The sequence below is a fragment of the Schistocerca nitens genome, chromosome 1 (assembly GCF_023898315.1).
Source record: "Schistocerca nitens isolate TAMUIC-IGC-003100 chromosome 1, iqSchNite1.1, whole genome shotgun sequence".
Classification (NCBI taxonomy): Eukaryota; Metazoa; Arthropoda; class Insecta; order Orthoptera; family Acrididae; genus Schistocerca; species Schistocerca nitens.
Genome location: NC_064614.1, coordinates 1,283,989,816 through 1,284,017,704, shown reverse-complemented (window position 1 = coordinate 1,284,017,704; position 27,889 = coordinate 1,283,989,816). Strand labels below are relative to the sequence as shown.

At 51.0% G+C, this 27,889-nt stretch overlaps 1 protein-coding gene across 1 annotated transcript in view; it reads left to right on the top strand.

The window, feature by feature from the left end:
* The window catches only part of LOC126234133 (uncharacterized), an 89,938-nt gene that overhangs the window by 51,701 nt on the left and 10,348 nt on the right, over positions 1–27,889 (top strand). The window contains exon 4 of the mRNA XM_049942908.1: positions 21,945–22,955. Within this exon, the coding sequence (XP_049798865.1) occupies positions 21,945–22,955 (1,011 nt within the window). The remainder of the gene's footprint in view (positions 1–21,944; positions 22,956–27,889) is intronic.

The window sequence follows — 27,889 nt, the reverse complement described above, 5'->3', positions numbered from 1 at the left end:
ATTTGGTCTATATCGTAACCAGTAATGCAGCCACGAATTATCGTTGCGTTATCAGAATTATTTTCTAAATTTTTTTGCCATATTCATCTACATCTACAGGATTACTCTGCTATTCATAATAACGGGCCTGGCAGAGGGTTCAATGAACCTCCTTCAAGCTGTCTCTTTACCGGTCCACTCTCGAACGGCGAGCGGGAAAAACTAGCACAATTTTTTCTGTGCGAGCCCCGATTTCTCTTATTATATCGTGATGATCATGTCACCCTATGTAGGTGGGTGCCAACAGAATCTTTTCGCAATTGGAGGAGAAAACTGTGGTGTCACCGCCAGACACCACACTTGCTAGGTGGTAGCCTTTAAATCGGCCGCGGTCCGTTAGTATACGTCGGACTCGCGTGTCGCCACTATCAGTGATTGCAGACCGAGCGCCGCCACACGGCAGGTCTAGAGAGACTTCCTAGCACTCGCCACAGTTGTAAAACCGACTTTGCTAGCGATGGTTCACTGAGAAAATAGGCTCTCATTTGCCGAGACGATAGTTCGCATAGCCTTCAGCTACGTCAATTGCTACGACCTAGCAAGGCGCCATTATGTTACTATTGATACTTTTTTTGTTTGGGTTTAAGGGCGCTCAACTGCTGAGGTCATTAGCGCCCAGTCACTGTTGTGAGAGCACATGGAATCTAGTAAAACTCAAGGGGAGGGTGGGACACCAGAAAGACCTAACAAAGATGTAGATAAAATAAGTAAAAAGGTTAGATGTCTTTGGACAAGCCAATCAAAGCTATAAAACGCAGAACACCAGCAGCTGCTCGAGCATCATCAGCTAAAATATCCGGTCAAGTAGATGGCAGGGACAGGACAACACGGGATTGACTAAAGCGGGGACACGACAATAAAACATGGCGCACTGTTAATGCCTGACCACAAGGGCACTGCGGGGCTGGGTCACCGGAGAGCAGGTAGCGGTGGCTAAACCGGCAATGCCCAATCCGCAACCTGGTCAGAAGGACCTCCTCGCGCCGAGATGGTCGGGAGGACGTTGTCCAAGCAGTTGGGAGCGGTTTTACTGCCCGGAGCTTGTTTCCTTGGAGGGATGACCAAACATCCCACCACAACGACACAAGCCTCTTACATACATCCCCACGAACGTCAGAAGACGGGACACGATGGGAGGCTGGCCGAGGCAGGAGGACTGCAGCCTTGGCTGCAGCATCCGCAGCCTCATTCCCAGGCACCCCTACATGTCCTGGAACCCACAGAAAGCTGACAGAACCACCAGTATCAGCGAAAGAATGGAGGGACTGCTGTATCCGTTGAATCAAGGGATGGACGGGATAAGGAGCTCAAAGTCAGAGCAGAGTACATACGATGAATGGCGGTGGCGGCGGGCATACTGAACGGCCTGATGGAGAGCAAAAAGCTCGGCCGTAAAGCTGGAACATTGGTCGAGGAGCCGGTAGTTAAAGGTGGCGGCCCTGACGACAAAGACACAGCCGACACCATCGTCAGTTTTGGAGCCATCGGTGTAAATAAAGGTGTGACCGGCAAGTCGAGCACGAAGTTCGACAAACCGTGAGCAATACACTGCAGCCAGAGTACCCTCCTTCGGGAGTGAGCTGAGGTCGAGATAAATATGAACCGGACCCTGGAGCCAAGGTGGTGTGGGCTCTCACCCTCTCTGAAGGTGGTAGGGAGGGCAAAATCCAATTGTCGAAGCAGGCGACGGAAGCGGACTCCGGGGGGCAGCAGGGCAGACACATACAACCTGTACTGACGGTCGAGAGAATCGGCGAAGGAGGACTGATAAGAGGGGTGGTTGGGCATTGACAACAGCCGGCAGGCATACCGACACAGCAGTACGTCGCGCCGGTAAGTCAATGGTAATTCGGCAGCTTCAGCATAAAGACTCTCGACAGGACTAGTGTAGAACGCTCCGGTCGTAAGACGTATCCCCCGATGGTGGATGGAGTTGAGCCGGCGTAAGAGGGATGGCCGAGCGGACGAGTAGACGAAGCTCCAATAATTCAGCTTCGATCGGACTATGGACCGATACAAGCGAAGCAGGACAGTGCGATCCGCTCCCCAAGATGAACCACTAAGAACTCTGAGGACATTAAGGGAACGTGTACAACGGGCCGCCAAATAAGAGACATGTGGAGACCAACACAGTTTCCTGTCCAACGTGAGCCCTAGAAACTTAGTTGTGTCCACGAATGGGAGAACAACGGGACCGAGATGTAAGGATGGCGGAAGGAACGCTTTATATCGCCAAAAGTTGATACAAACCGTCTTCTCTTCAGAGAACCGGAAGCCATTTGCCACGCTCCATGAGTAGAGGCTGTCTAGACAACGCTGAAGGCAGCGCTCCAGGAGGCATGTTCTCTGGGCACTGCAGTAGATCGCGAAGTCACCGACAAAGAGAGAGCCTGAGACAGTAGGTGGAAGGCAAATCATAATTGGATTGATCGCGATGGCAAAAAGGGCTACGCTCAAGACGGAGCCCGGAGGCACTCCGTTCTCCTGGAGGAAGACGTCGGACAATACGGAACCCACACGTACCCTAAACTTTCGATCCGTTAAAAAGGAATCAATAAAAAGGGGCAGGCGACCGCGTAGGCCCCACCTGTGCATAGTGCGGAGGGTACCTCCTCTCCAACAGGTATCATAAGCCTTCTCGAAGTCGAAGAACACGGCTACCGTTTGGCGCCTTCGCAAAAAGTTGTTCATGATGAATGTCGACAAGGTCACAATGTGGTCAACAGCGGAGCGGCGGCGACGAAAGCCGCATTGGACATTGGTAAGTAGCCATCGAGATTCAAGAATCCAGACTAACCGAGCATTAACCATGCGCTCCATCACCTTACAGACACAGCTTGTAAGAGAAATGGGGCGGTAACTAGAAGGAAGGTGTCTATCCTTCCCGGGTTTGGGTATAGGAACAACAACGGCGTCACGCCAACGCATGGGGACTTGACCTTCGGTCCAGACGCGATTGTAGGTACGAAGAAGGAAGAATTGCCCGCCGGAGAAAGGTGTGCCAGCATCTGAACGTGAATGGCATCTGGCCCCGGAGCAGAGGACCGGGACAGTGCAAGCGCACGTTCGAGTTCCCGCATAGTAAAGGGGGCATTATAAGTTTCCAGATTCAGCGAGTGGAAGGAAGGTCGCCGAGCCTCTTCTGCCTCTTTCCTGGGAAGGAAGGCAGGGTGGTAATGGGCGGAGCTTGAAACCTCCGCGAAAAAGCGGCCAAAGGCGTTGGAGACAGCCACAGGATCAACAAGGACCTCATTATCTGAGGTCAGGCAAGGTACCGAGGAGTGGGCCTTAATGCCCGACAGCCGGCGCAGGCTACCCCAAACGACGGAAGAGGGAGTAAAACTGTTAAAGGAGCTGGTGAAAGAGGCCCAACAAGCTTTTTTGCTGTCTTTGATGACTCTACGGCATTGCGCTCGGAGTCGTTTGTATTCAATACAATTCGCCAACGTAGGATGGCGGCGAAAGTTGCGTAAAGCACGTCGTCGAGCACGGATAGCGTCCCTACAAGCCTCGTTCCACCAGGGGACGGAAACGCGACGTGAAGAAGAGGAAGTAGTAGTACGAGGAATGGAACGTTCGGCAGCATTGATGATAACAGCCATGAGGTATTCGACCTGACTGTCACAACTGGGAAAATCGTGGTCCGGAAAGGTCGCCAGGGAGGAGTAAAGTCCCCAGTCAGCTTTCAGTATGTTCCATCTCGAAGGACGTGGGGATGGGGTGTGGTGCAGGAGACGAACGACACAGGGGAAGTGGTCGCTCGAATAGGTGTCAAAGGACATACCACTCGAACCGACTGGCAAGAGTGGTAGAACAGATCGAGAGGTCCAAGTGGGAGTAGGTATGAGTAGAGTCCGAGAGGAAAGTCGGGGCGCCAGTATTGAGGCAGACAAGATTGAGATGGTTGAAGACATCCGCCAAGAGTGAGCCTCTTTGACAGGATGCAGGAGAGCCCCAAAGGGGATGATGGGCATAGAAGTCGCCAAACAATAAAAACGGCGGGGGAAGCTGAACGATCAGGTGCATCATGTCAGCCCGACTAACAGCAGATGACGGTGGAGTGTAGATGGTACAAACTGAAAAAGTAAAAGCAGAAAGAGTAATGCAAACAGCTATTGCTTGGAGTGGGGTGGTCAAGGGGATGGGATGGTAATAGACATCGTCCCGAACGAGCAACATGACCCCACCATGAGCTGGGACACCGTCCACAGGGGTGAGGTCATACCGCTCCGAGGTAGTGTGTAAAGGCAATACGGTCAGTCGGGCGCAACTTGGTTTCCTGGAGACCAAGGACGAGCGGACAGTGCAGGCGGAGGAGCAGTTGTAATTCCTCCCGATTAGATCGAATACCTCTTATGTTCCAATGAAACAACGCCATCGCTAGTCAAAAAGTTGGGGGAACGAGACGGGGGAAGAGCTGGTCACCTCGACGGCCGCGGAGGGCCAGGTTGCGAGGGAACAACGCTACAACCGACGGGAGGCGGATCCGGTTCCATCGACTCGTCGCCAGCTGCGGCCGCTGTCCCTGGTTGTGTAGGAGGGGCAGCATCGTTTGCCATCGAAAGGCCAGCTGAGCACCTGGCAGCAGAGCGTCCCGGCGAAACTGAGGACGGCCGGGAGCAGCCACCCACGGATGGAGCGTCGGACGAAACGCGCCGGGGTGGAGAGGGGCATAGATATTTTTTCTTGGAGGCCTTCTTGGAAGGCCGAGGAGGCACAGGGATGGTGGGCCGGACCCGAAGAAGGTCCTTACGCGCGGGGTCTGTTTTGGAACGCCAGACCTCGGAAGCTGGGGTCCGGAACGTTTCCCCGATGGAGGACCGCTTCTCAGGTGGCGTGGGGGCAGGAGGAGGAGGAAGGGTCACCCCTGGGGCAGAGGGGGTGGGGGCCACGGGGGAGGAGGATTTGGAAGGGAGGGATTTGGGAGGCGGAGGCGGAGCCCCCTGATGGGCGGAGGCGGCGGACGGGGGACAGGATAGGGGTGAGGATACCGCGGAAGGAGTGGACACAACTGAGGCAAACGAAGTGGTCAATGGCACGGGATGGAGGCGGTCATACTACTTCTTGGCCTCAGTATAGGAGAGCCGATCCAAAGTTTTGATTTCTTGTATCTTCTCCTTCTGATTTGTGGGGCAGTCTGAGGATCTAGGCGAATGGATGCCAGGACAATTACATGCACCCCACAACCTCGGTGCGTTATGTTCCTCACGAAGAGGACGTCCACAATCGCCACAAAGGGGCTCAGCCTCACACCGTGACGACATGTGCCCAAAGCCCAAACACCTAAAACAGCGCATAGGAGGCGGAAAGTAGGGTCGCACGTCACACCGGTAGCACATCACCTTTACCTTCTCCGGGAGAACGTCCCCCTCGAAGGCGAGGATAAAGGCCCCGGTGTCGATGCGACGGTCTTTGGGGCCGCGCTGGGCTCGCCGGACGAAATGCACGCCTCGGCGCTCCAGGTTGGCCCTGAGCTCCTCATCAGATTGTAGCAGGAGGTCACGATGAAAAATAACCCCCTGCGTCCTATTTAGTGCCAGATGTGGGACAATGGATACTGGGATGTCCCCTAGGCGGTCGCACGCCTGGAGCGCCGCCGACTGTGTGGCGGAGGTGGTCTTGATAAGAACGGACCCTGAACGCATCTTGCTGAGAGCCTCGATTTCCCCAAAGATGTCCTCAATGTGCTGAACAAAGAACAAGGGCTTGGAGGTGGCGAATGTCCCCCCATCGGTTCGAGAACAGACCAAATAGTGGGGGAAGTACTTCGCCCCAAGCCGGCGGGCCTGTCCCTCCTCCCATGGAGTGGCCAAGGGGGAAAGGGCAGGAGAACCAGGACTAGAAACGGTACCTTTTCTTTTGAAAGACTCGGCCGCAGAGCGACCTGATACGTGTTGACGTTTCATCTGCGAAACGTCCGCCCCGATACCACCCACTCCGACCAGCGGCTCTCCCCACAGGCGCCACCCAGCCGCAGCAAGGGCCACCTGGCAGGATGACCATTGCCGGGAGTCCTGATGCCCCAAGGAGACGGGCATCTACTCCTTGGCCGACGTGGGGAGGGTGCAGCTCAGGTATCGGCAGTAGGATCCCTGTGTTGTCAGGGGGCTACAACCTAGAGGGTACATGACGACCCCACCACAATGGGCTGGCTACCGTGCTGGATTTCTGGTGCCATGGAAAGTCCATCATGATCGCTGGGGCAGATGGAGATGCACTATGGGCGTAACTTGGACAACCCATCAGGCGTTTAGGCCCAATATGAGGAATAGTGGGTATGGTTACAACGCCGGTGCAATACTGTGCGCCAAGGTCTTAGAGCACTTAGGACCAGTGGTACACCACGTAAGGTGTCCTTCCCCAAAAGGCCCGTACTTCAGAAGAATTTTGAAAAATGGAGGTTAAACCCCAAGGGGGACCATCACATCGAAGGCCGAAACGGTTGAAACTCCTTTTAGTCGCCTCGTACGACAGGCAGGAATACCTCAGGCCTATTCTTACCCCGGACCCGCAGGGGGGGGGGGCTATTGATACTGAATCATGTACAGTCAAGAGCGACGCTCCTCATTAATGGATTGGAGTTAAGTATTCCATCAGCAACGTCCGTTTTTCTAAAGTCTGCATGAGCTAAAACGCGTGCCTTTCGACTTCCACTAATAATACGGTGTTGGCTCTCCTGCCAACCCACAACAAAAACTTGTGCGGGATCTTCTCATGAAATTGTAATCACAACGAAAAACGCCTATGTTTTAATGATTGCCACTCCAATGTCTGTGGTACTATCTTCTCTATTTCGCGATAATACAAAATGAGCTGCCCTTCTTTGAACTTTTTCGATGTCATCCGTCGGTCCCACCTGATGCGGATACCACACCGCATAGCAGTACTCCAGGATAGGGCGGAGAAGTGTGGTGTAAGCAGTCGCTTTAGTAGACCTGCTACACCTTCTAAGTGTTCTGCCAATAAATCGCAACCGGCCATAGTGGCCGAACGGTTCTTGGTGCTACAGTCTGGAACCGTGCGACCGCTACGGTCGCTGGTTCGAATCCTGCCTCGGGCATGGATGTGTGTGATGTCCTTCGGTTAGTTAGGTTTAATTAGTTCTAAGTACTAGGGGACTGATGACCTCAGAAGTTACGCCCCACAGTGCTCAGAACCATTTGAGCCAATAAATCGCAGTCTTTGATTGCCTCTATCCGCAACATTTTCTATGTGATCGTTCCAATGTAGGTTATTTGTAATTGTGATCTGTAAGTTACAGCCTTCAGATTTGTGCGACTTTTGGCGCAATCTAAATTCAGCGGATTTTGAGAGCTCGTTTCTGAGGATGGGGCAGGATAAGGTTACGATTGTGGATGGGGCCGTAATCAGTTACTCTCAGTTGCGCAACAAATACGTAAACTTTGTTTTAAAATTATAATTTCTTTAAATAATCTCTTAAAGTCACAATTGACTATGATAGTACAGAAAAAAATTCCACAATTTTAGCGCCGAAGGCCACCAACAATAACCTCAAACAACAAACGGCTGAAGGCCTGAATTAAAAGTCTGAAGAACAATTCTAAATAGCACTTTTAAAATAAATAGCTTGCTTTTAAAACAGATTTGCTTAAAAAACTTACTGTAACACGGCTGAAGACCGTATCACCAAAGAAGTGAAATTATTGCTCGGCTGAAGGTCATATCAATAATAAGAGACTTATAAATATCTTTAAAACAAACATCACAATCTAAGGAATGAAGACAAGCGGTTCTCAGCTTGTGTTCCAAGGGTCGGCCCGGGACGGTAAATCAAACATAAGGTAGGGTGAGACAGGCAGCCAAGAGTTGTCCTCACGTAACAGGATGACAACTAAAACTACAGAAACTAGGGGCAGATACGCGCCGACCGACCGACTAACCAGTCTGCCTAACGTCCAATCACCGGTACAACGATGGAATATTTTTAGGCAAGGGCGAAGAGACAGACAGCACTACGTCTTCAGAAAACACCCGAGGCCGAAGGAAACACCAGGACCGACGTAGTAGACCTCTGCCCGCCACCCCCCCCCCCCCCACACACACAAACAAATATGCACAATACAATACAATACAATACAAGAGGTTGTCAAACTACACGCCGTGTCGGACAGCATCAACACGACGAGGAAAGGCACACCACCTCCAGGGCAGGTAACTGGGGCGTTAGCGGCCACAAGGCAGAAAATACCACTGGTTGTACTTCACTAACAAGAATAATACTAAATTCAGTGATAAATAACAAATAGAGAAAGACGGCTGCAATATTTCACCGCCTCTAAACACTTCACTTGTTGCCGCCAGGGTCAGCGGCCCTGGAAGCAACAACCCGCCTGCAAAAGTCGAGATCTCAGAATAGTCAAGGTTGCATTAGCAGTTAACTCTTCACTCAAACGTCCAGGGTTCGGTGTGCAACGAAGTCGTCGCTCTCACACCTACCCCTCCTCGATCCGGCAGTGGCAGCACGCCGCCAGCAACCCCGGCTTGCCCCTCGCGCTGCACGGACCTGCTCGCTGCTGCGCCCCCAAACGACCTCATGTCCGTTCACCCTCCCACTCACACCAAATCCCGTACGCAGACAGCATTAAAATAACTGCTCATTCAAAACCACAAGATACACATGGAGCCCGGGAAACAATTACGACAACAACTCACAATACTAAAACGAGTCACTATGAAACAACATGGACGAATTACGAGTCGGCACAAACACAGAGAAGCCAGAAGCGGTCGGAAGAAAAAATGAGCGTCGTGCGCTGCGACGACCGACCGAACGACCAACCAAAGGTCGTCTCCACTCAAGTCTGGCACAGGAAAGATCCCAGTATAAATCATCGACTGGCAACTAATTTCCATGAGATCACTTCGACGGCCCCCCCCCCCCCCACACACACACACACAAGCTGCATTACTCGACTATCACGGTCCATTCAACTAAACCTCGCTGGATCCGGTCCTTGACGTGGCCGTGCACTCTCGCGACCACACCCTTCCGCCGGACAGTGGATGTGTGTCGCGAGCGGTCGGGCGAGTACTGGCTGTCCGGACCTCACTACTGCTCTCTCCCAACTCCTCTTGTTCGACACGCGACGACCCGGAAACACTAAAGGCTGCTCCAAAGATGGTACCACAGTAAGCGCTATCGATAAGCGCTGCTGCTGCCACTCACAGACAGACGACGCGAGCAAACGTAGCGGCGCCAGTGAACACACTAAGAAAACGAGGCGCCACTATCGCTATTACAAGATGCCAAACTTATGATCCTGATCAGTTACCGCTTAGCAGCCAGCTGTTGTTGCTCGAGCATCAGATTAGCGAAGCTGTTACTTCACGTCATCAAGAGAAAGAAGAATATTCATATCTTCAGTATCATTGTCGTCCAATTGTTTTGATTGTGATTATTGCTTCTGCTGACTGATCAAGTAAATATAGTATTCGTTGTGATGGGAGTGCAATAAAAATTAAGGTAATTGCGGGTAATGCTGTTCAGATAGTTTATATTAAATGTCCATGATGTATATTTCGGTTTGTATAGCTCTCTGTGGATGGGAGTGTGGAAACAGATCCCTTAATCTGGCAGGTAGGTTAGAAAATTTAAAAAAGGAAATGGACAGGTTGAAGATATAGCAGAAATTAGAGAGGTTTGGTGGCAGGAGGATGAGGGCGTCTGGTCCGGCGAATAAAGGGTTATAAATACAAAGTCAAATATTGGTAATGCACAAATGGTTTAGTAACGAATAAGATGGGTGGTTGTTTGAGGTTTAAGGGACCAAACAGCAAGGTCATCAGTCCCTTGTTTCAAATATGCACCATTCCGCTAATGGGACATCTCAGGAAAGTCAGAACAATAAAACGGAAAAAGGTAAAAACGTAAAAGGGCAGACATGTTGTCATTGGTAAAAACAAAATGAGGGAAGTCGGCAAGAGAACCAATCCAACGCTATGCTGAAGCAGCATAGGCAAGACCACCTGTGACTTAAAAGGTGCAACCGCTAGAATGTAGAAATACGTATGGGAATAGGAGACAAACCAATCCTTAAACAACAAAGAGGTAAAAACAGAGTAAAAGGGGAAGAAAAGAGGATCACGGTCAGGGACGTGAATCGGGAATCTCCAAACACGGCTTACAGTGGAAGACACCCAAACACTCACCGCCCTGCCCTAACACCAGAGAGAGATTAAAAACCTTAAAACTTAGAATAAGAACCACTTTCCCGGAGGAAACCGAGAACCAGAGAGACCATCCGGGAATCGTCAGCCAACATCAAAGGTAAAGTGTGGGGGAGTCTGTACTTAGCACGCAGAGCCAAAAGAAGGGGCATTCAACCAAAATGTGGGCTACTGACTGGAAGGCTCCACAACCACAAAGTGGGGGTGGCTCATCACGCAAAAGAAAACCACGGGTCAGCCTGGTATGGCCAATGCGGAGACGACACAGTATGGTCGAGTCCTTTCGGGAGAGGCGAAAGGAAGAACGCTACGGGCCTGGTGTCGCCTTAATCGCACGAAGTTTATTAGACAGTGGAGTAGCCTCCCAAGAATTGGCCCATGACTGTGCGAAGTGGGATTTGATGGGAAGCCGTAAATCCGCTGTAGGAGGCGTTATAGAAAACGGGGGGTAAGTGACTGCTCCCCCAGCCAAACGATCAGCGAGCTCATTACCTGGGATACCCACATGGCCAGGGACCCAAAGGAAGTCAATGGAACAAGCAGCAAGGTGAATATCAGCGAGATGGTCATGGATGGCAGAGACCAAGGGATGGCGCGAAAAACACCGGTCAATAGCAAGAAGGCCACTCATCGAGTCCATACATAACAAAACGCGGTTGTGTTGGGACTGTTTAATAAAGGTAAGGGCCTGGGAAATTGCCATCAATTCCGCAGTAAGCACCCCACATGTAGGTGGCAGCAGATTTTCCGTTCCAACAGAGGACGTGAAGGCATACCCAACATGATCAGCAGATTTAGAGCCATCAGTGTAAAAAGCAACAGCATCCCGATACTCCCATAAAATTTGGCGGAAAAAGGAACGGAACACCACCGGGGGGATGGAATCTTTCGCACCTCGGTGGAGATCCATCCGAATTCGAGGCCGAGGAACTAACCAAGGAGGGGTGGAGGGGTGGGAGCGAGGAGTACATGAAAAAGAAGGAAGTTGAAAATCACGGCAAAGAGACGCAAGGCGGAGCCCAACCGGTAAACCCGCCCAAGGGCGGGAGTCGGGTGGGCGACGTCCATGGTCTGGTAACAGGATAGAATAGGAGGGGTGAGTGGGAGAAGAACGGATAGTGAGGGCATAAGACACCAAAAGCTGGGACCGCCGAACAGAGAGGGGGGGGTGGAATCCCAGCTTCAACCAGGAGACTATCAACAGGGCTAGTAGGGAAGGCACCGGTGGCCATACGGATACCACGATGGTGGACTGGATCCAGCACGTGCAGTGTGGAAGGAGCAGCTGAACCATAAACTTGAGAACCATAGTCCAAGCGAGACAAAACTAGAGCATGATAAAGACGGAGAAGGAGGGAACGGTCCGCACCCCCAAGAGGAGTGGGCAAGGACGCGAAGGACATTCAGTTTACGGAAACATCCTACCTTCAGGAGTGTGATATGGGGCAGCCAAGTGAGCTTGTTGTCGAAAAAAGACCCAGGAAACGAAACTGTGGGACCACAGGCAATCGCTGTGCACTGAGATAGAGCTCTGGATCAGGGTGGATCGTAGTACAGCGACAGAAGTGGACCACCCGCGATTTTAAAGGAGAGAATTGAAACCTGTGTGACAGGGTCCATGCAGAAGCACGCCGTATAGCTACCTGGAGCTGCCGTTCTGCAGATGCCATCGAGGAGGAACTAACCCAAACGCAGAAATCATCCACATACAGGGCAGGGGCGACCAAGGGACCGACAGAGGCCACAAGTCCAATGAGGAAAAGAAGGACACACGAGACAGAACCCTGTGGGATGCCCGTCTCCTGGGTCTGTGGAGAACAAAGCAGTACCAACCCGAACTCTGAATGACCAATGGATCAGGAACTGGCGGATAAAAATCGGGAGTGGGCCCCGAAGACCCCACTGATGAAGGGAAGTATGATGTGATGGCGCCAGGCCGTGTCATAGGCCTTGCGAAGGTCAAAAAACACTGCAACCAAATGGCGGCGCTGGGAAAAAGCCTGCCGAACTGCAGATTCCAAGCGAAGTAAATGATCGATTGGAGACCGTCCCTCTCGAAAGCCACACTGGTAAGGGGACAATAGATCCCGAGATTCGAGGACCAAATTGAGCAGACAGGCTACCATCCGTTCAAGTAACTTACAAACAACATTGGTCAAACTAATTGGCCGATAGCTGTCAACAGATAGGGGGTTCTTACCAGGCTTAAGGACAGGAACCACAATGCTATCCCTCCACTGAGAAGGAAGTCACCCTGGAGCCAGATACGGTTAAACACCCGAAGAAGATGTTGCCGTTGTGGAGCACTGAGATGTTGAAGCAGTTGGTTATGAATGGAATTTGGGCCAGGGGCCGTATCATGAGAAGAAACTAGAGCAGAAAGAAATTCCCATTCAGCAATAGGTTCGTTGTAAGATTCTGACTCACATGTGGTGAAACATAAGGTGGAAGCTTCAGCCCGCTGTTATTGGTGAAGGAAAGCATCTGGATAGGAGGCTGACGCTGAAGCCTCTGCAAAATGGGTCGCAAGATGTTCTGCAAGAACTAATGGGTACGTACAAAGGCCATCTGGGAGGTGAAGGCCTGGGAGGGTGGACTGCCGATGGCAACCTTGGAGAGAGCGAAGTGTAGCCCATACCCATTACAGAGGAACAGTAGAACCAAGGGAAGAAACGAATCGTTCCCAACATATCCGCTTGCTCTGTTTGATTAAATAACGGGCTTTAGCGCGGAGGCGTTTAAAGTCAGTAAGGCTGGCTATGGATGGGTGCCTCTTAAAGTGTTGCAAAGCTCGACGGCGATCACGGATGGCAATGGCAATGGCCGTACTCCACCATGGGACTTGCCGGCGACGAAATGGTCCAGATGAGCGTGGAACACCAAGGCTAGCAGCGCGAACAATCGCGTCAGACACGCCACGTAGGACGTCATCAATACAACCCGACAAAGAGGGAGAAATCGGCGCGTCGGGAAGACCAACGATGTAACCTGTCCATCAGGGAGCGGGAAGGGATAATCAACGGGAAATGGTCACTATCACAAAGGTCGTCGTGTGGCGACCAGTGTAGAAGGGAGGAGAGAGGGAGAAGAAAGAGAAAGATCAATGGCAGAAAAGGTACAATGACCGGCATTGAAATAAGTAGGGGAGCCATCATTAAGAACGCACAGGTCGTGGTCTGCAATAAATTGGTCTATAAGAAGACCTCGTCTAGATGGAAAGGCACTGCCCCACAAGGGATGATGAGCATTAAAATCCCCAAGGAGGAGGAAGGGAGGAGGAAGTTGCTGAAGAAGGGCAGTTAAGGCAGCAGGCGTAAGAGTCCTGTCAGGAGGGAGATAAAGATTGCTAGCACATGGATTCCTCTTCAAACTACATTGGAAGCGGTTGCTGTTAGGGTCCACTTTGCGGTCACAGTTTGCAATGTCTGTACAGACCAACATACAAACGCCACCAGAAGCCCGCAGGGGTCCGACCCGATTTCGACAGAAAACACGGAACCCACGGAGGGTCGGTGAGTGAGCATCAGTAAAATGAGATTCCTGGAGAACCACACGAGCTGCAGAGTAGGACGAAAGAAGGGATTTCAATTCCGGAAGGTGTCGATAGTAGCCATTACAATTCCATTGGAGAACCACAGATCGATGGTTTAAATGGGGGCTGAACACGCTAAATCCAGTCATACAGCCGGGTCCCCACCGGTCACCGACAAGGAGGGGGGCGACATCCATGAACGACAGGTCAGAATCCGGTTGTGAAGTCGGGAAAGGGACCTCCGGTAACACCAGAGGCTCTTTGTCCCGGGACTACTACTTTTCAGGCTGAGATCGAGGAGGGCTGTGTGGCATAAAGGAGCCAGCTGCAGCAAGATCAGGAACAGAAAGATACCAGGCGACCTGGGGGCCGACAGACCGCGGCCCTCGTGGTCGTCGCGCGGCAGCAGACCTTTGGCCTGGAAGGTGCCGGGAAGGAGCATCCCGGAGAGGTGCCCTTGACCGGCAGACGCCGAAGGAGTGGGACACTTCTCCGGCTGGGGAGGGGGAGCAGCGCCCAGAGGAGAAGGTGTGGGAGCCACAGGGGTGGGGGGAGGAGAGGGGTCCGCGATGGGGGTAAGGAAGGGGGAGGAAGGGTTGTAGATGTAACCAAGGCGTAACTTTATGACATGGACACAGGGTGCAGTCGTGCATATTTCGTACGGGCCTCTGTGTAGCTTAAACGATCGAGGGACTTATACTCTTATCTTTTTTTCTTTCTTATATACTGGGCAATCTGGTGAACGTGGAGAATGACTACCATGACAATTTACACATACAGGAGGGGGAACACAGGGACTCCCCTCATGGAGTGGACGTCAACAGTCACCACAGAGAGGGTCCTGGGAACAGCGAGAAGAAATGTGGCCAAAACGCCAGCACTTAAAACACCGCATAGGAGGTGGGATGTACGGCTTCACATCACAGCGATAGACCATAATCTTAACTTTCTCAGGAAGGGTATCCCCTTCAAAGGCCAGGATAAAGGCACCAGTATCAATACGGTTATCTTTAGGACCCTTCTGAACACGCCGAACAAAGTGAACACCCCGCCGTGCGAGATTGTCCCCAAGTTCCTCATCAGTTTGAAGGATGAGGTCCCTGTGGAAAATCACACCTTGTACCATATTTAGAGACTGGTGAGGGGTAATAGACACAGGAATTGTGCCAAGATGGGTACAGGCACGAAGGGCCGCAGATTGGGCAGCTGAAGTACTTTTAATCAGCAACGAACCCGACCGCATCTTGCTCAGGGAGTCCACTTCGCCAAACTTGTCTTCAATGTGTTCCACAAAGAATAAAGGTTTGGTATTGGTGAAAGTATCTCCATCAGTCCTGGTGCAAACTAGATAACGGGGAAAAGGTTTTGCCCCTCGCCGACGGACCTGACCCTCTTCCCAGGGGGTAGCCATGGAAGGGAAGGCCAAAGGGGCAAGAGAAGCAGCACTTGAGGAATCAGTACCACGCAGAGAGACGGCCACAGAAAATCGGCCCGAGTTCTGGACCCGTATGTGTTTCATTTGCATAGCGTCCGCCCACTCTGATCAGGGGCTCTCCTCACAGGCGGCACCCAACCACAGCAAGGGCCGTCTGGCACGGCGGCCATTGCCGGGAGTTCCAATGCTCCAGGATGACGAGCAACCACTCCAAGGCATGCATGAGGTGGTAACAGCTCAGGTATCGGAAGTGTGATCTCTGTGGGTTCAGGGGGCTCAACGAAAATGGTACATAGCGACCCCACCACACGGGCTGGCTACCGTGCTGGCTATGCACCCTAGCATCAGACCACAACGTGAAAGAAAAGGTGGAATGTACTAGGAGGGCGCACGTCGGAGACACTAGGTAAGGTGCTCTTCCCAAATGGCTCACACAATGGAGGAGAAATTTTGTAATGGAGGTCAAACCCCAGAGAGGGACCAAGGAATGCCAAAAGGAGGAGATGATTATGCAACAAAGCCGAATTGGAAAACCAACAGAACCAGGAGGATAGCGGGGGCCAACATAAGCAAGGACACCAAGAGAGGGAGAGGACAGGGCGAGGGGAAGGGAGCAAGGAGGGGAAAGGAGGGGAAGGAGGGGAAGGCAGAGGAAATGCAGCCCTGGAGAGAGGGAAGGCTGCAATGCTCGGGGCCCCGTGCTCGCCACGCACGTATCCACAAAAGAGTTGTGGACCCCCTGGGGGGTAACGAATAAGAAAATAGGAATGCGGGTACACTACTGTGAAAAGCATAGTAATGCATTGCCATTGATAAGGTACATTGAGGTAAAAAGAGTCATGGATAGCAATACGAACATATAGAGGTGGATGTAGTATCGCGTACATGAAGTATAAAAGGACAGTGCATCGATGGAGCTGTCACTTGTAGCCAGGTGATTCATGTGAAAATGTTTCCGATTTCATAATGCTCACACGACGGGAATTAACTGACACTGAAGCGTAATTTGAGTTAGGCGCTTGGGAAATCCATTCCGGAAAGCGTTAGGAAATTCAATATTCCGCGATCCACGGTGTCAAGAGTGGTTTTTTTTGTGGTTTTAGGGCGCACAACGTCAACGGTCATTAGCGCCCTGACTACTTTAGGAATGCACCGCGAGTCACAAGTTTAAAACAGCAACGAAACGGAAAACACGATAAAAGACAGACTGACAGGCATAGGATTAAAAAAAGAAAACAGCATAATTAAATGTCCTTAGAGAGGGTTGTCAAATTGATAAAATGAAGAACGCGAGCAGCTGCTCGTGGGTCATCCGCTAAAATGGCTTCTGCAGTACATGGCAGGCCAATATCGAGACGTAGGGTGTTAAAATTCGGACACGACGTTAAAATGTGGCGGACCGTCAGCAATTGCCCACATGGGCAGAACGGCGCCGGCGCAGCAGTCAGCAGATGGCGATGGCTGAACCGGCAGTGTCCAATTCGTAACCGGGCCAAAACTACCTCCTCCCACCGAGAAGGGCGTGAGGAGGACGTCCAAGCCACGGGTAGAGCTTTCAAGGCCCGAAGCTTGTTGTCTGAAAGTGCAGCCCAATCGGCATGCCACAGCGAGACAATGCGCCGACAAATTACCCTGCTACAATCTGACGAAGGGACACCACAAGAAGCTGTCCGAGGCTGGAGGACCGCAGCCTTGGCCGCGGCATCTGCAGCTTCATTCCCAGGGATACCGACATGGCCAGGAATCCACATAAAGCTAACTGGAGAACCGACGTCCACCAGCTGCTGAAGAGAGCGTTGGATCCGGTGCACGAAAGGGTGAACCGGGTACAGATCACCGAGGCTCTGGATAGCGCTCAGGGAATCGGAGCAGATGACATATGCAGAATGTCGGTGGCGCCAGATGTAAAGAACAGCCTGGTAGAGGGCAAAGAGCTCAGCTGTGAAGACCGAACAATGGCCATGGAGCCGATATTGGAAACTTTGTGCCCCGACAATAAAAGAACACCTGACCCCGTCATTGGTCTTAGAGCCATCTGTATAAATGAAGGTCATATTAATGAACTTCGAACGAAGTTCGACAAAACGGGTGTGGTAGACTGAATCGGGGGTAACCTCCTTCGGGAGCGAGCAGAGGTCAAGGTGGACGTGAACCTGAGCCTGGAGCCAAGGTGGCGTGTGGCTCTCGCCCACTCGAAAGGTGGCAGGGAGTGAAAAATGAAGGTGTTGAAGGAGGCGACGAAAGCGATCTCCAGGGTGTAGCAGGGCGGAGACATACAACCCGTATTGACTGTCGAGAGAGTCATCAAAAAAGGAACGATAAGATGGGTGGTCAGGCATTGCCAGTAGCCGACAGGCATACCGACAAAGCAGTATATCGCGCCGGTAGGTGAGTGGCAACTCACCAGCGTCAGCATGAAGACTCTCGACGGGACTAGTATAAAACGCTCCGATCGCAAGTCGTAAACCCCGATGTTGTATGGAGTTGAGGCGGCGTAAGATGGATGGCCGTGCAGAGGAGTATACGAAGCTCCCATAATCCAGCTTGGAGCGGACGATCGACCGGTATAGGCGAAGGAGGACGGATCGATCCGCTCCCCACGACATACCACTGAGAACACGGAGGACATTGAGAGAACGGGTACAACGGGCAGCCAAATAAGACACATGTGGAGACCAACTAAGTTTCCTGTCAAATGTAAGACCTAAAAATTTTGTTGTCTCCACGAATGGGAGAGCAACGGGACCAAGTCGTAAAGACGGTGGGAGAAATTCTTTGTAGCGCCAGAAGTTAATACAGACCGTCTTCTCGGCAGAAAAACGGAAGCCATTGGCGACACTCCAGGAGTAAAGATGGTCAAGAGAACGCTGAGGACAGCGCTCCAGGAAACATGTACGCTGCGCGCTGCAATGGATGGTAAAATCGTCCACGAAAAGAGAGCCTGATGCATCAGCTGGGAGGCAATCCATTATTGGATTGATCGCTATGGCAAAGAGAGCGACGCTCAAAACTGAGCCCTGTGGTACCCCTTTCTCCTGGCGAAAGGTGTGACAGGACAGAACCCACACGTACCCTGAACTGTCGATCCATTAAAAAGGAACGAATAAAAAGAGGGAGGCGACCGCGAAGACCCCATGTATGCATGGTGCGGAGAATGCCCGCCCTCCAACAGGTGTCGTAAGCCTTCTCCAAATCAAAGAACACAGCCGCGGTCGGGCGCTTCCGCAAGAAGTTATTCATAATGAAGGTCGACAAGGTAACCAGATGGTCAACAGCAGACCGGCGCCTACGAAATCCACATTGTACATTGGTAAGTAGGCGTCGAGACTCGAGCAGCCAAACCAATCGAGAGTTAACCATTCGCTCCATCACTTTACAGACACAGCTGGTAAGCGAGATGGGTCGATAACTGGAGGGCAAGTGCTTGTCCTTCCGCGGCTTAGGAATCGGGACAACAATAGACTCGCGCCAGCATGCGGGAACATGTCCCTCAATCCAGATGCGATTGTAAGTACGAAGAAGAAAACCTTTACCCGCAGGAGAAAGGTTCTTCAGCATCTGAATATGAATAGAATCAGGCCCTGGAGCGGAGGACCGTGATCGGCCAAGTGCGGTTTCGAGTTCCCGCATGGTGAAAGGGGCATTATAACTTGCACGATTCGAGGAGCGGACGTTAGGTGGCCTAGCCTCCTCTGCCTGTTTGCGGGGGAGGAAGGCAGGGTGGTAATGAGCGGAGCTCGAAACCTCTGCGAAAAAGCGGCCGAAGGCATTGGAGACAGCCTCAGGGGCCACAAGGACGTCATTCGCGACCGTCAAGCCAGAAACTGGTGAGTGGACCTTAGTGCCAGATAGCCGGTGCAGGCTACCCCAGACAACAGAAGAAGGAGTAAAACTGTTGAAGGTGCTTGTGAAAGCAGCCCAGCTGGCTTTCTTGCTTTCTTGAATAATACGACGACACTGTGCACGTAATCGTTTATAATTGACACAATTCGCCACTGTAGGGTGGCGTTTAAAGGCGCGTAAAGCACGTCGACGAGCACGTAGAGCGTCTCTACATGCTGCGGTCCACCAGGGGACCGGTACGCGACGTGGAGAAGAAGTAGGGTGAGGGATGGAATATTCAGCAGCAGAAAGAATGACTTCCGTGAGGTGTGCGACCTGACTATCGCAGCTTGGGAATGTTTGATCCTGAAAGGCCGCCCTTGAAGAGAAGAGCCCCCAGTCTGCTTTGGAGATGTTCCAACTAGATGAGCACGGAGAGGGGGTATGCTGCAGGAGATGGATAACACACGGGAAGTGGTCGCTCGAATATGTATCAGAAAGAGCATACCACTCGAACCGGCGTGCAAGTTGGGGAGTACATATAGAGAGATCTAAATGGGAATAGGTGTGAGATGTATCCGAAAGAAAAGTAGGGGCGCCAGTATTGAGGCAGACGAGATTGAGCTGGTTGAAAAGGTCTGCTAACAGGGAGCCCCTCGGGCAGGATTCTGGAGAGCCCCAAAGGGGATGGTGGGCATTGAAGTCTCCAGTTAACAAAAATGGTGCAGGTAGCTGAGCAATAAGTTGCATCATGTCTGCCCTGGTAACGGCAGACGACGATGGAGTGTAAACGGTACAAATGGAAAATGTAAAAGTGGGGAGAGTAATGCGGATGGCAACTGCCTGCAGGCCGGTGTGCAACGTGATGGGATCGTAGTAAATATCATCCCGGACCAGCAACATAACCCCTCCATGAGCTGGGATACCTACCACGGGGTAGGTCAAAACGCACAGAGGTGTAGTGTGCCAAGGCAATTTGATCGCATGGGCGTAGCTTGGTTTCCTGGAGGGCTACGACGAGCGGACGGTGCAAGCGAAGCAGCAACTTCAAGTCCTCTCGGTTGGAGCGAATGCTGCGAATATTCCAGTGAATAAGTGCCATTCTAAGAAAAAAGGAAGATGAAAGAAGGGGTCGCCTCGAAGGCCGCTGAGGGCCTGGCTTCGAGCGAGCACTGCCGCCGCTATCAGTAGGCGGACAGTCATCGTCCATTGGGGCTATAGGTTCATCGGCCATCTTGGGAAGATGGCCGGGAGGGGGAGCTTCCTCCGCCGGTGAACGGCCAGATGTTCGGCTACCAGCGGTGCGGCCAGGCGAAAGGGATGACGGCCTGGGGCGGCAACCGCTGGGTGGCGCAGGAGAAGAAATGCGCCGTGGCGGAGAAGGAGAACTGTGCTTCCTATTAGCCTTCTTGGATGGTCGTTTGGGGGAAGTACCGGACGAAGGCTGGGAGGTCGAGGTACGTAGGAAGTCTGCACGGGACGGTTCCTTCTTGAAGGCCCGTGCATCTGACTTCTGGGTCTTCGTCTTAGCAGAAGCTGATGAAGGGGCTGGTGTCTGTGGGGTGATGGGACGAAGAGGAGACGTCGACCGCGCGATCTTAGCACTGGCCGAACGGACGACCGTGGTGCTGAAGGTCAGATCGCAGGTCTGGGTTGCCACCTCCCTGGTAGTCCGAGGAGAGGCGAGGACAGTACTGTATTTCCCCGCTGGGAGCAGCGTGGGCTTCCTACTAGCCAATAGCTTGCGAGCAGCCGAGGTGGACACTTTCTCTTTGACCCGAATTTCCTGGATACAGCGTTCTTCCTTATAGACAGGACAGTCGCGGGAGGATGCAGCATGGTCACCCTGACAGTTCACACAACGAGGAGACGGAGGTGGACAGTCACCCTCATGGGCATCCCTGCCACAAGTGACATTTAGCCGCATTGGAACAAGACTGGCGAGTGTGATTGTACCGCGGACACTGGTAGCAGCGCGTAGGTGTCGGGACATAGGGGCGAACAGAAATAACCTCGTAGCCCGCTTTGATGCGCGATGGCAGCTGAACACTATCTAAGGTCAAAAAAGTGTCCAGGTCGGTACAAGGTCATTGTTGACCTTTTTCATGACCCTATGGACAGCCGTCACGCCCTGCTCAGCGAGGAAAGATTGAATCTCCTCGTCAGTCAAACCGTCGAGGGATCTAGTGTAGACCACACCACGAGACGAATTCAAAGTTCGGTGAGCCTCCACCCGGACAGGGAATGTGTACAGGAGTGTGGCCCGAAGCAGTTTTTGTGCCTGAAAGGCGCTCTCAGTTTCGAGTAATAAGGTACCGTTACGCAACCTGGTACAGGATTTGACGGATCCGGCTATGGCATCGACGCCCTTCTGGATAACGAAAGGGTTGACAGAGGAAAAATCCTTTCCGTCCTCAGATCGAGAAACGACGAGGAACTGCGGGGCAGGCGGTAGTACTTTTGTCACTGGTAGCTGGTCACGTTTCCGTTTTTGGGCAGAAGTCGAGAGAGATGGAGTGAAATCCATTGCGGAGAAATCCCCCATGATTGCCAGCGTCTCCGATGGCGCGCTCCTTCCTTGTGGGGACCCTCTCAGAGGGCACTCCCGCCTTAGGTGAATGTTTACACCTCAGGTCACACCTCCCGAGAAACAGACGGAGGGACCAATCGGCATGGTCAGAAGGTATCAGCTCAGGCAATCACCCCTCCCCGGGCCTGGCCTTTACCAGGGGGTACGCGCGTGCCTTACATGTCTACCCAGGGCGGGGAATTACGCGTTACCCCGTCACCGGCTACGCGTGCGAACGCGTGGTTCGGCCTTCAGGCGCGCATAGGGAGGAAGGAAGAAGAGGAAAAAGGAGAGAGAGAGAGAGAGAGAGAGAGAGACCAGAGAAGAGAAGGAGGCAAGGAGAAGGAGGCAAGGAGAAGGAGGCAAGGAGAAGGAGGCAAGGAGAAGGAGGCAAGGAGAAGGAGGCAAGGAGAAGGAGGCAAGGAGAAGGAGGCAAGGAGAAGGAGGCAAGGAGAAGGAGGCAAGGAGAAGGAGGCAAGGAGAAGGAGGCAAGGAGAAGGAGGCAAGGAGAAGGAGGCAAGGAGAAGGAGGCAAGGAGAAGGAGGCAAGGAGAAGGAGGCAAGGAGAAGGAGGCAAGGAGAAGGAGGCAAGGAGAAGGAGGCAAGGAGAAGGAGGCAAGGAGAAGGAGGCAAGGAGAAGGAGGCAAGGAGAAGGAGGCAAGGAGAAGGAGGCAAGGAGAAGGAGGCAAGGAGAAGGAGGCAAGGAGAAGGAGGCAAGGAGAAGGAGGCAAGGAGAAGGAGGCAAGGAGAAGGAGGCAAGGAGAAGGAGGCAAGGAGAAGGAGGCAAGGAGAAGGAGGCAAGGAGAAGGAGGCAAGGAGAAGGAGGCAAGGAGAAGGAGGCAAGGAGAAGGAGGCAAGGAGAAGGAGGCAAGGAGAAGGAGGCAAGGAGAAGGAGGCAAGGAGAAGGAGGCAAGGAGAAGGAGGCAAGGAGAAGGAGGCAAGGAGAAGGAGGCAAGGAGAAGGAGGCAAGGAGAAGGAGGCAAGGAGAAGGAGGCAAGGAGAAGGAGGCAAGGAGAAGGAGGCAAGGAGAAGGAGGCAAGGAGAAGGAGGCAAGGAGAAGGAGGCAAGGAGAAGGAGGCAAGGAGAAGGAGGCAAGGAGAAGGAGGCAAGGAGAAGGAGGCAAGGAGAAGGAGGCAAGGAGAAGGAGGCAAGGAGAAGGAGGCAAGGAGAAGGAGGCAAGGAGAAGGAGGCAAGGAGAAGGAGGCAAGGAGAAGGAGGCAAGGAGAAGGAGGCAAGGAGAAGGAGGCAAGGAGAAGGAGGCAAGGAGAAGGAGGCAAGGAGAAGAAGGCAAGGAGAAGAAGGCAAGGAGAAGAAGGCAAGGAGAAGAAGGCAAGGAGAAGAAGGCAAGGAGAAGAAGGCAAGGAGAAGAAGGCAAGGAGAAGAAGGCAAGGAGATTATGCAGGGGAAAGAGTAAGGAAAACAGTGAGGTGGAGAAGAGCAAAGAAAGGAACCAACCAAAGAAAGGAAGAAACGAAAAGTGAAAAAGCAAAATGACCGCAAATAGAGGTCGTGGAACCGTCCGTCTCCGGACGCAGGCGCTAACTACCCCCTTGAGGGGGAGGGACTCCCTTTAGTCGCCTCTTACGACAGGCAGGAATACCTCGGGCCTATTCTTACCCCGGACCCGCAGGGGGGGTCAAGAGTGTGCCGAGAACACCACATTTCAGGCATTACCTCTCATCACGCAAAATGCAATGGCGACAGCCTTCACATAACGACAGGGAGCAGCACTATTTGCTTACAGTTGTCAGTGCTAACAGACAACCAACATCGCGTGAAATAAGCGCAGAAATCAATGTGGGACGCACGACGAATGTATCCGCTAGACACAGTGCGGCGAAATTTGGAGTTAATGGATTACACCAGCAGACGGCCGATGCGGGTGCCTATTCTGACAGCACAACATCGCCTGCAGCGCCTCTCCTGGACTCGAGACCATTTGAGTTGGATTCTAGATGACTGGACAACTGTGTCGTGGTCGGATGAGTCCCAATTTCAGTTGATAAGAGCTGATGGTAGGATTCGACTATGGCACAGGCCCCACACACCCAAGTTGTCAACAAGGCGTTGTGCAAGCTGGTGTAACGGTGCAGGCTGTGTTTACATGGGACGGACTGGGTCCTCAGGACCAATTGAACCTATCAGTGGCTGGAAATGGACATGTTTGGCTACTTGCACATCAGCAGCCACTGACGGACTTCGAGGTCCCAAATAACGGTCAAATTTCTATGTATTACAATGCGCCACGTTATTGGGCCACAACTATTCGTGACTCGTTTGAAGAACATTCTGGACAATTCGATCGAATGATTCGATTGCCCAGATCACCTGACGCGAATCCCATTTAGGGGACATATAGACAGATCAGTTCGTGCGTAAAATCCTGCACTGGCAACACTCCCGCAATTATGGGCGTCTATAGAGGCAGCATGGCTAATTATTTCTGCAGGGGACTTCGAACATCGTGTTCAGTCCATGTCACACCCAATAGCTGCATTTCGTCAGGCGGAAGGAGATCCGACACAATTTTAGGAGGTATCCCATGACTTGCGACGTCCGAGTAGTGACGAAGCCCACACCTCTCTCTGAATTTTTAGTGAATGAGAATATCCTGGGAGAGAACTGGTAAGCATAGTTTTCCCAGTATGTCACGGTAAGAAACTTATTGGCTGTTGTACCCGGCCGCGTCGGGCGCGAGGAAACCATAGACGACAAACGTAAGCAAAAAATGTGAGAAAATGAATTACACTACTGGCCATTAAAATGGCTACACCACAAAAATGACGTGCTACAGACGCTAAATTTAACCGACAGATGCTGTGATATGCAAATGATTAGCTTTTCCGAGCATTCACACAAAGCTGGCGCCGGTGGCGACACCTACAACGTGCTGACATGAGGAAAGTTTCCAACCGATTTCTCATACACAAACAGTCAACCAGCGTTGCCTGGTGAGATGTTGTGATGCCTCGTCTCTGGAGGAGAAATGCGTACCATCACATTTCCGACTTTGATAAAGGTCAGACTGTAGCCTGTAGCGATTGCGGTTTATCGTATCGCGACATTGCTGCTCGCGTTGGTCGAGATTCAATGGCTGTTAGCAGAATATGGAATCGGTGGGTTCAGGAGGGTAATACAGAACGCCGTGCTGGATCCCAACGGCCTCGTATCACTAGCAGTCGAGATGACAGGCAGCTTACCCGCATGACTGTAACGGATGGTGCAGCCACGTCCCGAACCCTGAGTCAATAGATGGGGATGTTTGCAAGACAACCATCTGCACGAACAGTTCGACGACGTTTGCAGCAGCATGGACTATCAGCTCGGAGACCATGGCTGCGGTTATTCCTGACGCTGCATCACAGACAGGAGCGCCTGCGATGGTGTGCTCAACGACGAACCTTGGTGCACGAATGGCAAAATTTCATTTTTTCGGGTGGATCCAGGTTCTGTTTACACCATCATGATGGCCGCATCCGTGTTTCGCGACATCACAGTGAACGCACATTGGAAGCGTGTATTCGTCGTCGCCATACTGGCGTATCACCCGGCATGATGGTATGGGGTGCCATTGGTTACACGCCTCTGTCACCTATTGTTCGCATTGACGGCACTTTGAACAGTGGACGTTACATTTCAGATGAGTTACCACCCGTGGCTCTACCCTTCATTCGATCCTTACGAAACCCTACATTTCAGCATTATAATGCACGACAGCTTGTTGCAGGTCCTGTACGGGCGTTTCTGGGTACAGAAAATGTTCGACTGCTGCCTGGCCAGCACATTCTCCAGATCTCTCACCGATTGAAAACGTCTGGTCAATGGTGGCCGAGCAACTGGCTCGCCACAATACGCCAGTCACTGCTCTTGAGGAACTGTGGTATCGTGTTGAAGCTACATGGGCAGCTGTACCTGTACACGCCATCCAAGCTCTGTTTGACTCAATGCCCAGGCGTATCAAGGCCGTTGTTACGGCCAGAGGTGGTTGTTCTGGGTACTGATTTCTCAGGATCTATGCACCCAAATTGCGTGAAAATATAATCGCATGTCAGATCTAGTATTATATATTTGTCCAATGAATACCCGTTTATCATCTGCATTTTTCTTGGTGTAGCAATTTTAATGGCCAGTGGTGTATTTCTGATAACCGATGGAAATTAAGCATCTGTTTACATCACCATGGAATAATATCGTGAAGCAGAACACCACCAGTCCACTGAAACGACAACCTGTGTCATTGTTCCACGTTAATGGACCGATCAGCTTAATACTATTCTTATGTAAAGATACACGCAACAAATGAAAAGAAATGATCGGCAATTTGATCTCTGAGTGGTTCGACCTGGAGATATTCAAGTAAGTAACGAAAGACACGTAATATATCCGGTGGTTCTACCCTCCAACAATTCTTCAGTTGTATTTTATTTACTGGCTGTGAACAGTGACAGAAATATTCGTACATAATCCTAGTTGTTATCACAGGACTGAAGAGGTGTGCTTTTTCTAAATAAACGCGATTCACATATTTCCCTTAATATCGTATGTTTAACTAAATACAAAGGACCACAGGAGCAGATGCTTACCCTCTGTAGTATCCGACAGAGAAAACGCCACCATCAGGCGAGGATAGATGAAGTACGTAACGATCGCTTATTTCTTCACCGTCACTATGTATTTTCCATTTGCCGCTTCGCTCGCATAGCAAGTGTCTATGCAAACGATTTTAATTACAAAACATTTCTTTATATAAAAAAACAAAACAGTTTTAGGTACTATAAATTACAGTATTAGTAGACTTCTATAAATACGTTTTTGAAATCACTTTGGGGGCAAGGCATGAACGTCTTTCACAGATAGTGAGGATACATAATGTGTTGTAAGCCCAATGAATGAATGAAGTTATATGATGAACAGAACATACTTTATGCATTCAACAGTTACCAGCTAGTACTTAATTGTTCGTTTAAATATTTTTCAAAATAATTTTACTCTTTTTTTAATGTATTGGTTATGTATGATTTTCTGATGGCAAATTATTTTCAGAAATATTCTCATTTGCTTTAGTTGTATAATAACCAAATGAAGTTTACTTGCGCACTGATCAATACACTGTCATTATTGTAAGGCTTAGTTTTCAGGATTGCATGAGAACTTTTTTCAATATTTACATTTGACTGAGGCAGAAGTGAATAGTTGTGTTTACGTGGCATTATACTTTGTTTCCATTCCTCCCAACGGGAAAAAACTCCGCGAGGGATAAAATTTCCATCCAGTTTTAACATAAGGTTTGCTTCAAATTTACAACCGCTACGTAATAGAATTACACACAAAATTGTTTTGCTTTAATTATTTTATCAATACTATTGTACTGATTGTTTTCAAGTCCGAGCTATTTTTGGCTCAACAGTTTACAAACTGTAGTAAAGTTCTTAAACTTTACATTAGTGTGGTACACGTCAGCGTTGAAGTCTTAATTGTAAATTTCATTTCATACGACTCTCTATGCAATTGATACGGAGCTCACATCACACGGTCGGCGGCTCCTATCATCTGTTCTGTTGCGGCTCTGCCGCCACACCAACTGCTTCATAGGAACAAATGCCTGCTGCTGGTACCAAGGTTAGCACGATATGTCGCGGGCTGCGCTTCTGCTTTTCACCTCAGCATCGTTTATACGAAACAAATTAAGTGCAGCATCACAGAGACAGAACATTTGTTATCCACTATACGGCACTGTAAAGAGTTTTGCTTAGCATATTTGTCTTGTCAGTTGTTTAATGTAGTTTATACGCAGTTACTACTGTTCGTTCATTTCAAAGTGAGAACACGTTTCCTTGTTTTACGTTGGCAACACTGTCACTGGTCAGAGCACCGCATGACATCCACTACAGGATTACTGTTAGCCTGTTGCACGTTGTTCAGCTCTTAGCGAATCATATTATAAAACTGTCTACGACAAACGGTAGTTTAGCGTTCTTGTAGGGCACAGGTTATTTATTCAGTCTTTAAAATTTTTGTACTTTAAACGCGCACAACCATACGTGACAATAGTGGACTTGTTAAGCACTGTTACTGAATACCACAATGGCAGACGTCAGTTCGCTTTGTTAGTACCACGTTTATCAGACGCGTTTATTTGTGGTTCGGTGCGAGAACATTTATGAAGATCCACTTGGTTAAAAGCGTCCGTGCATACTTCATCCGATTACCTCCATAATCCGACGCAGCAGAGGTGAGTACAGATTCACGTACTACTATGGGCTTTCACATGTTTTATTTGCTTATGCTTGCGTAGCCTTTCAGTA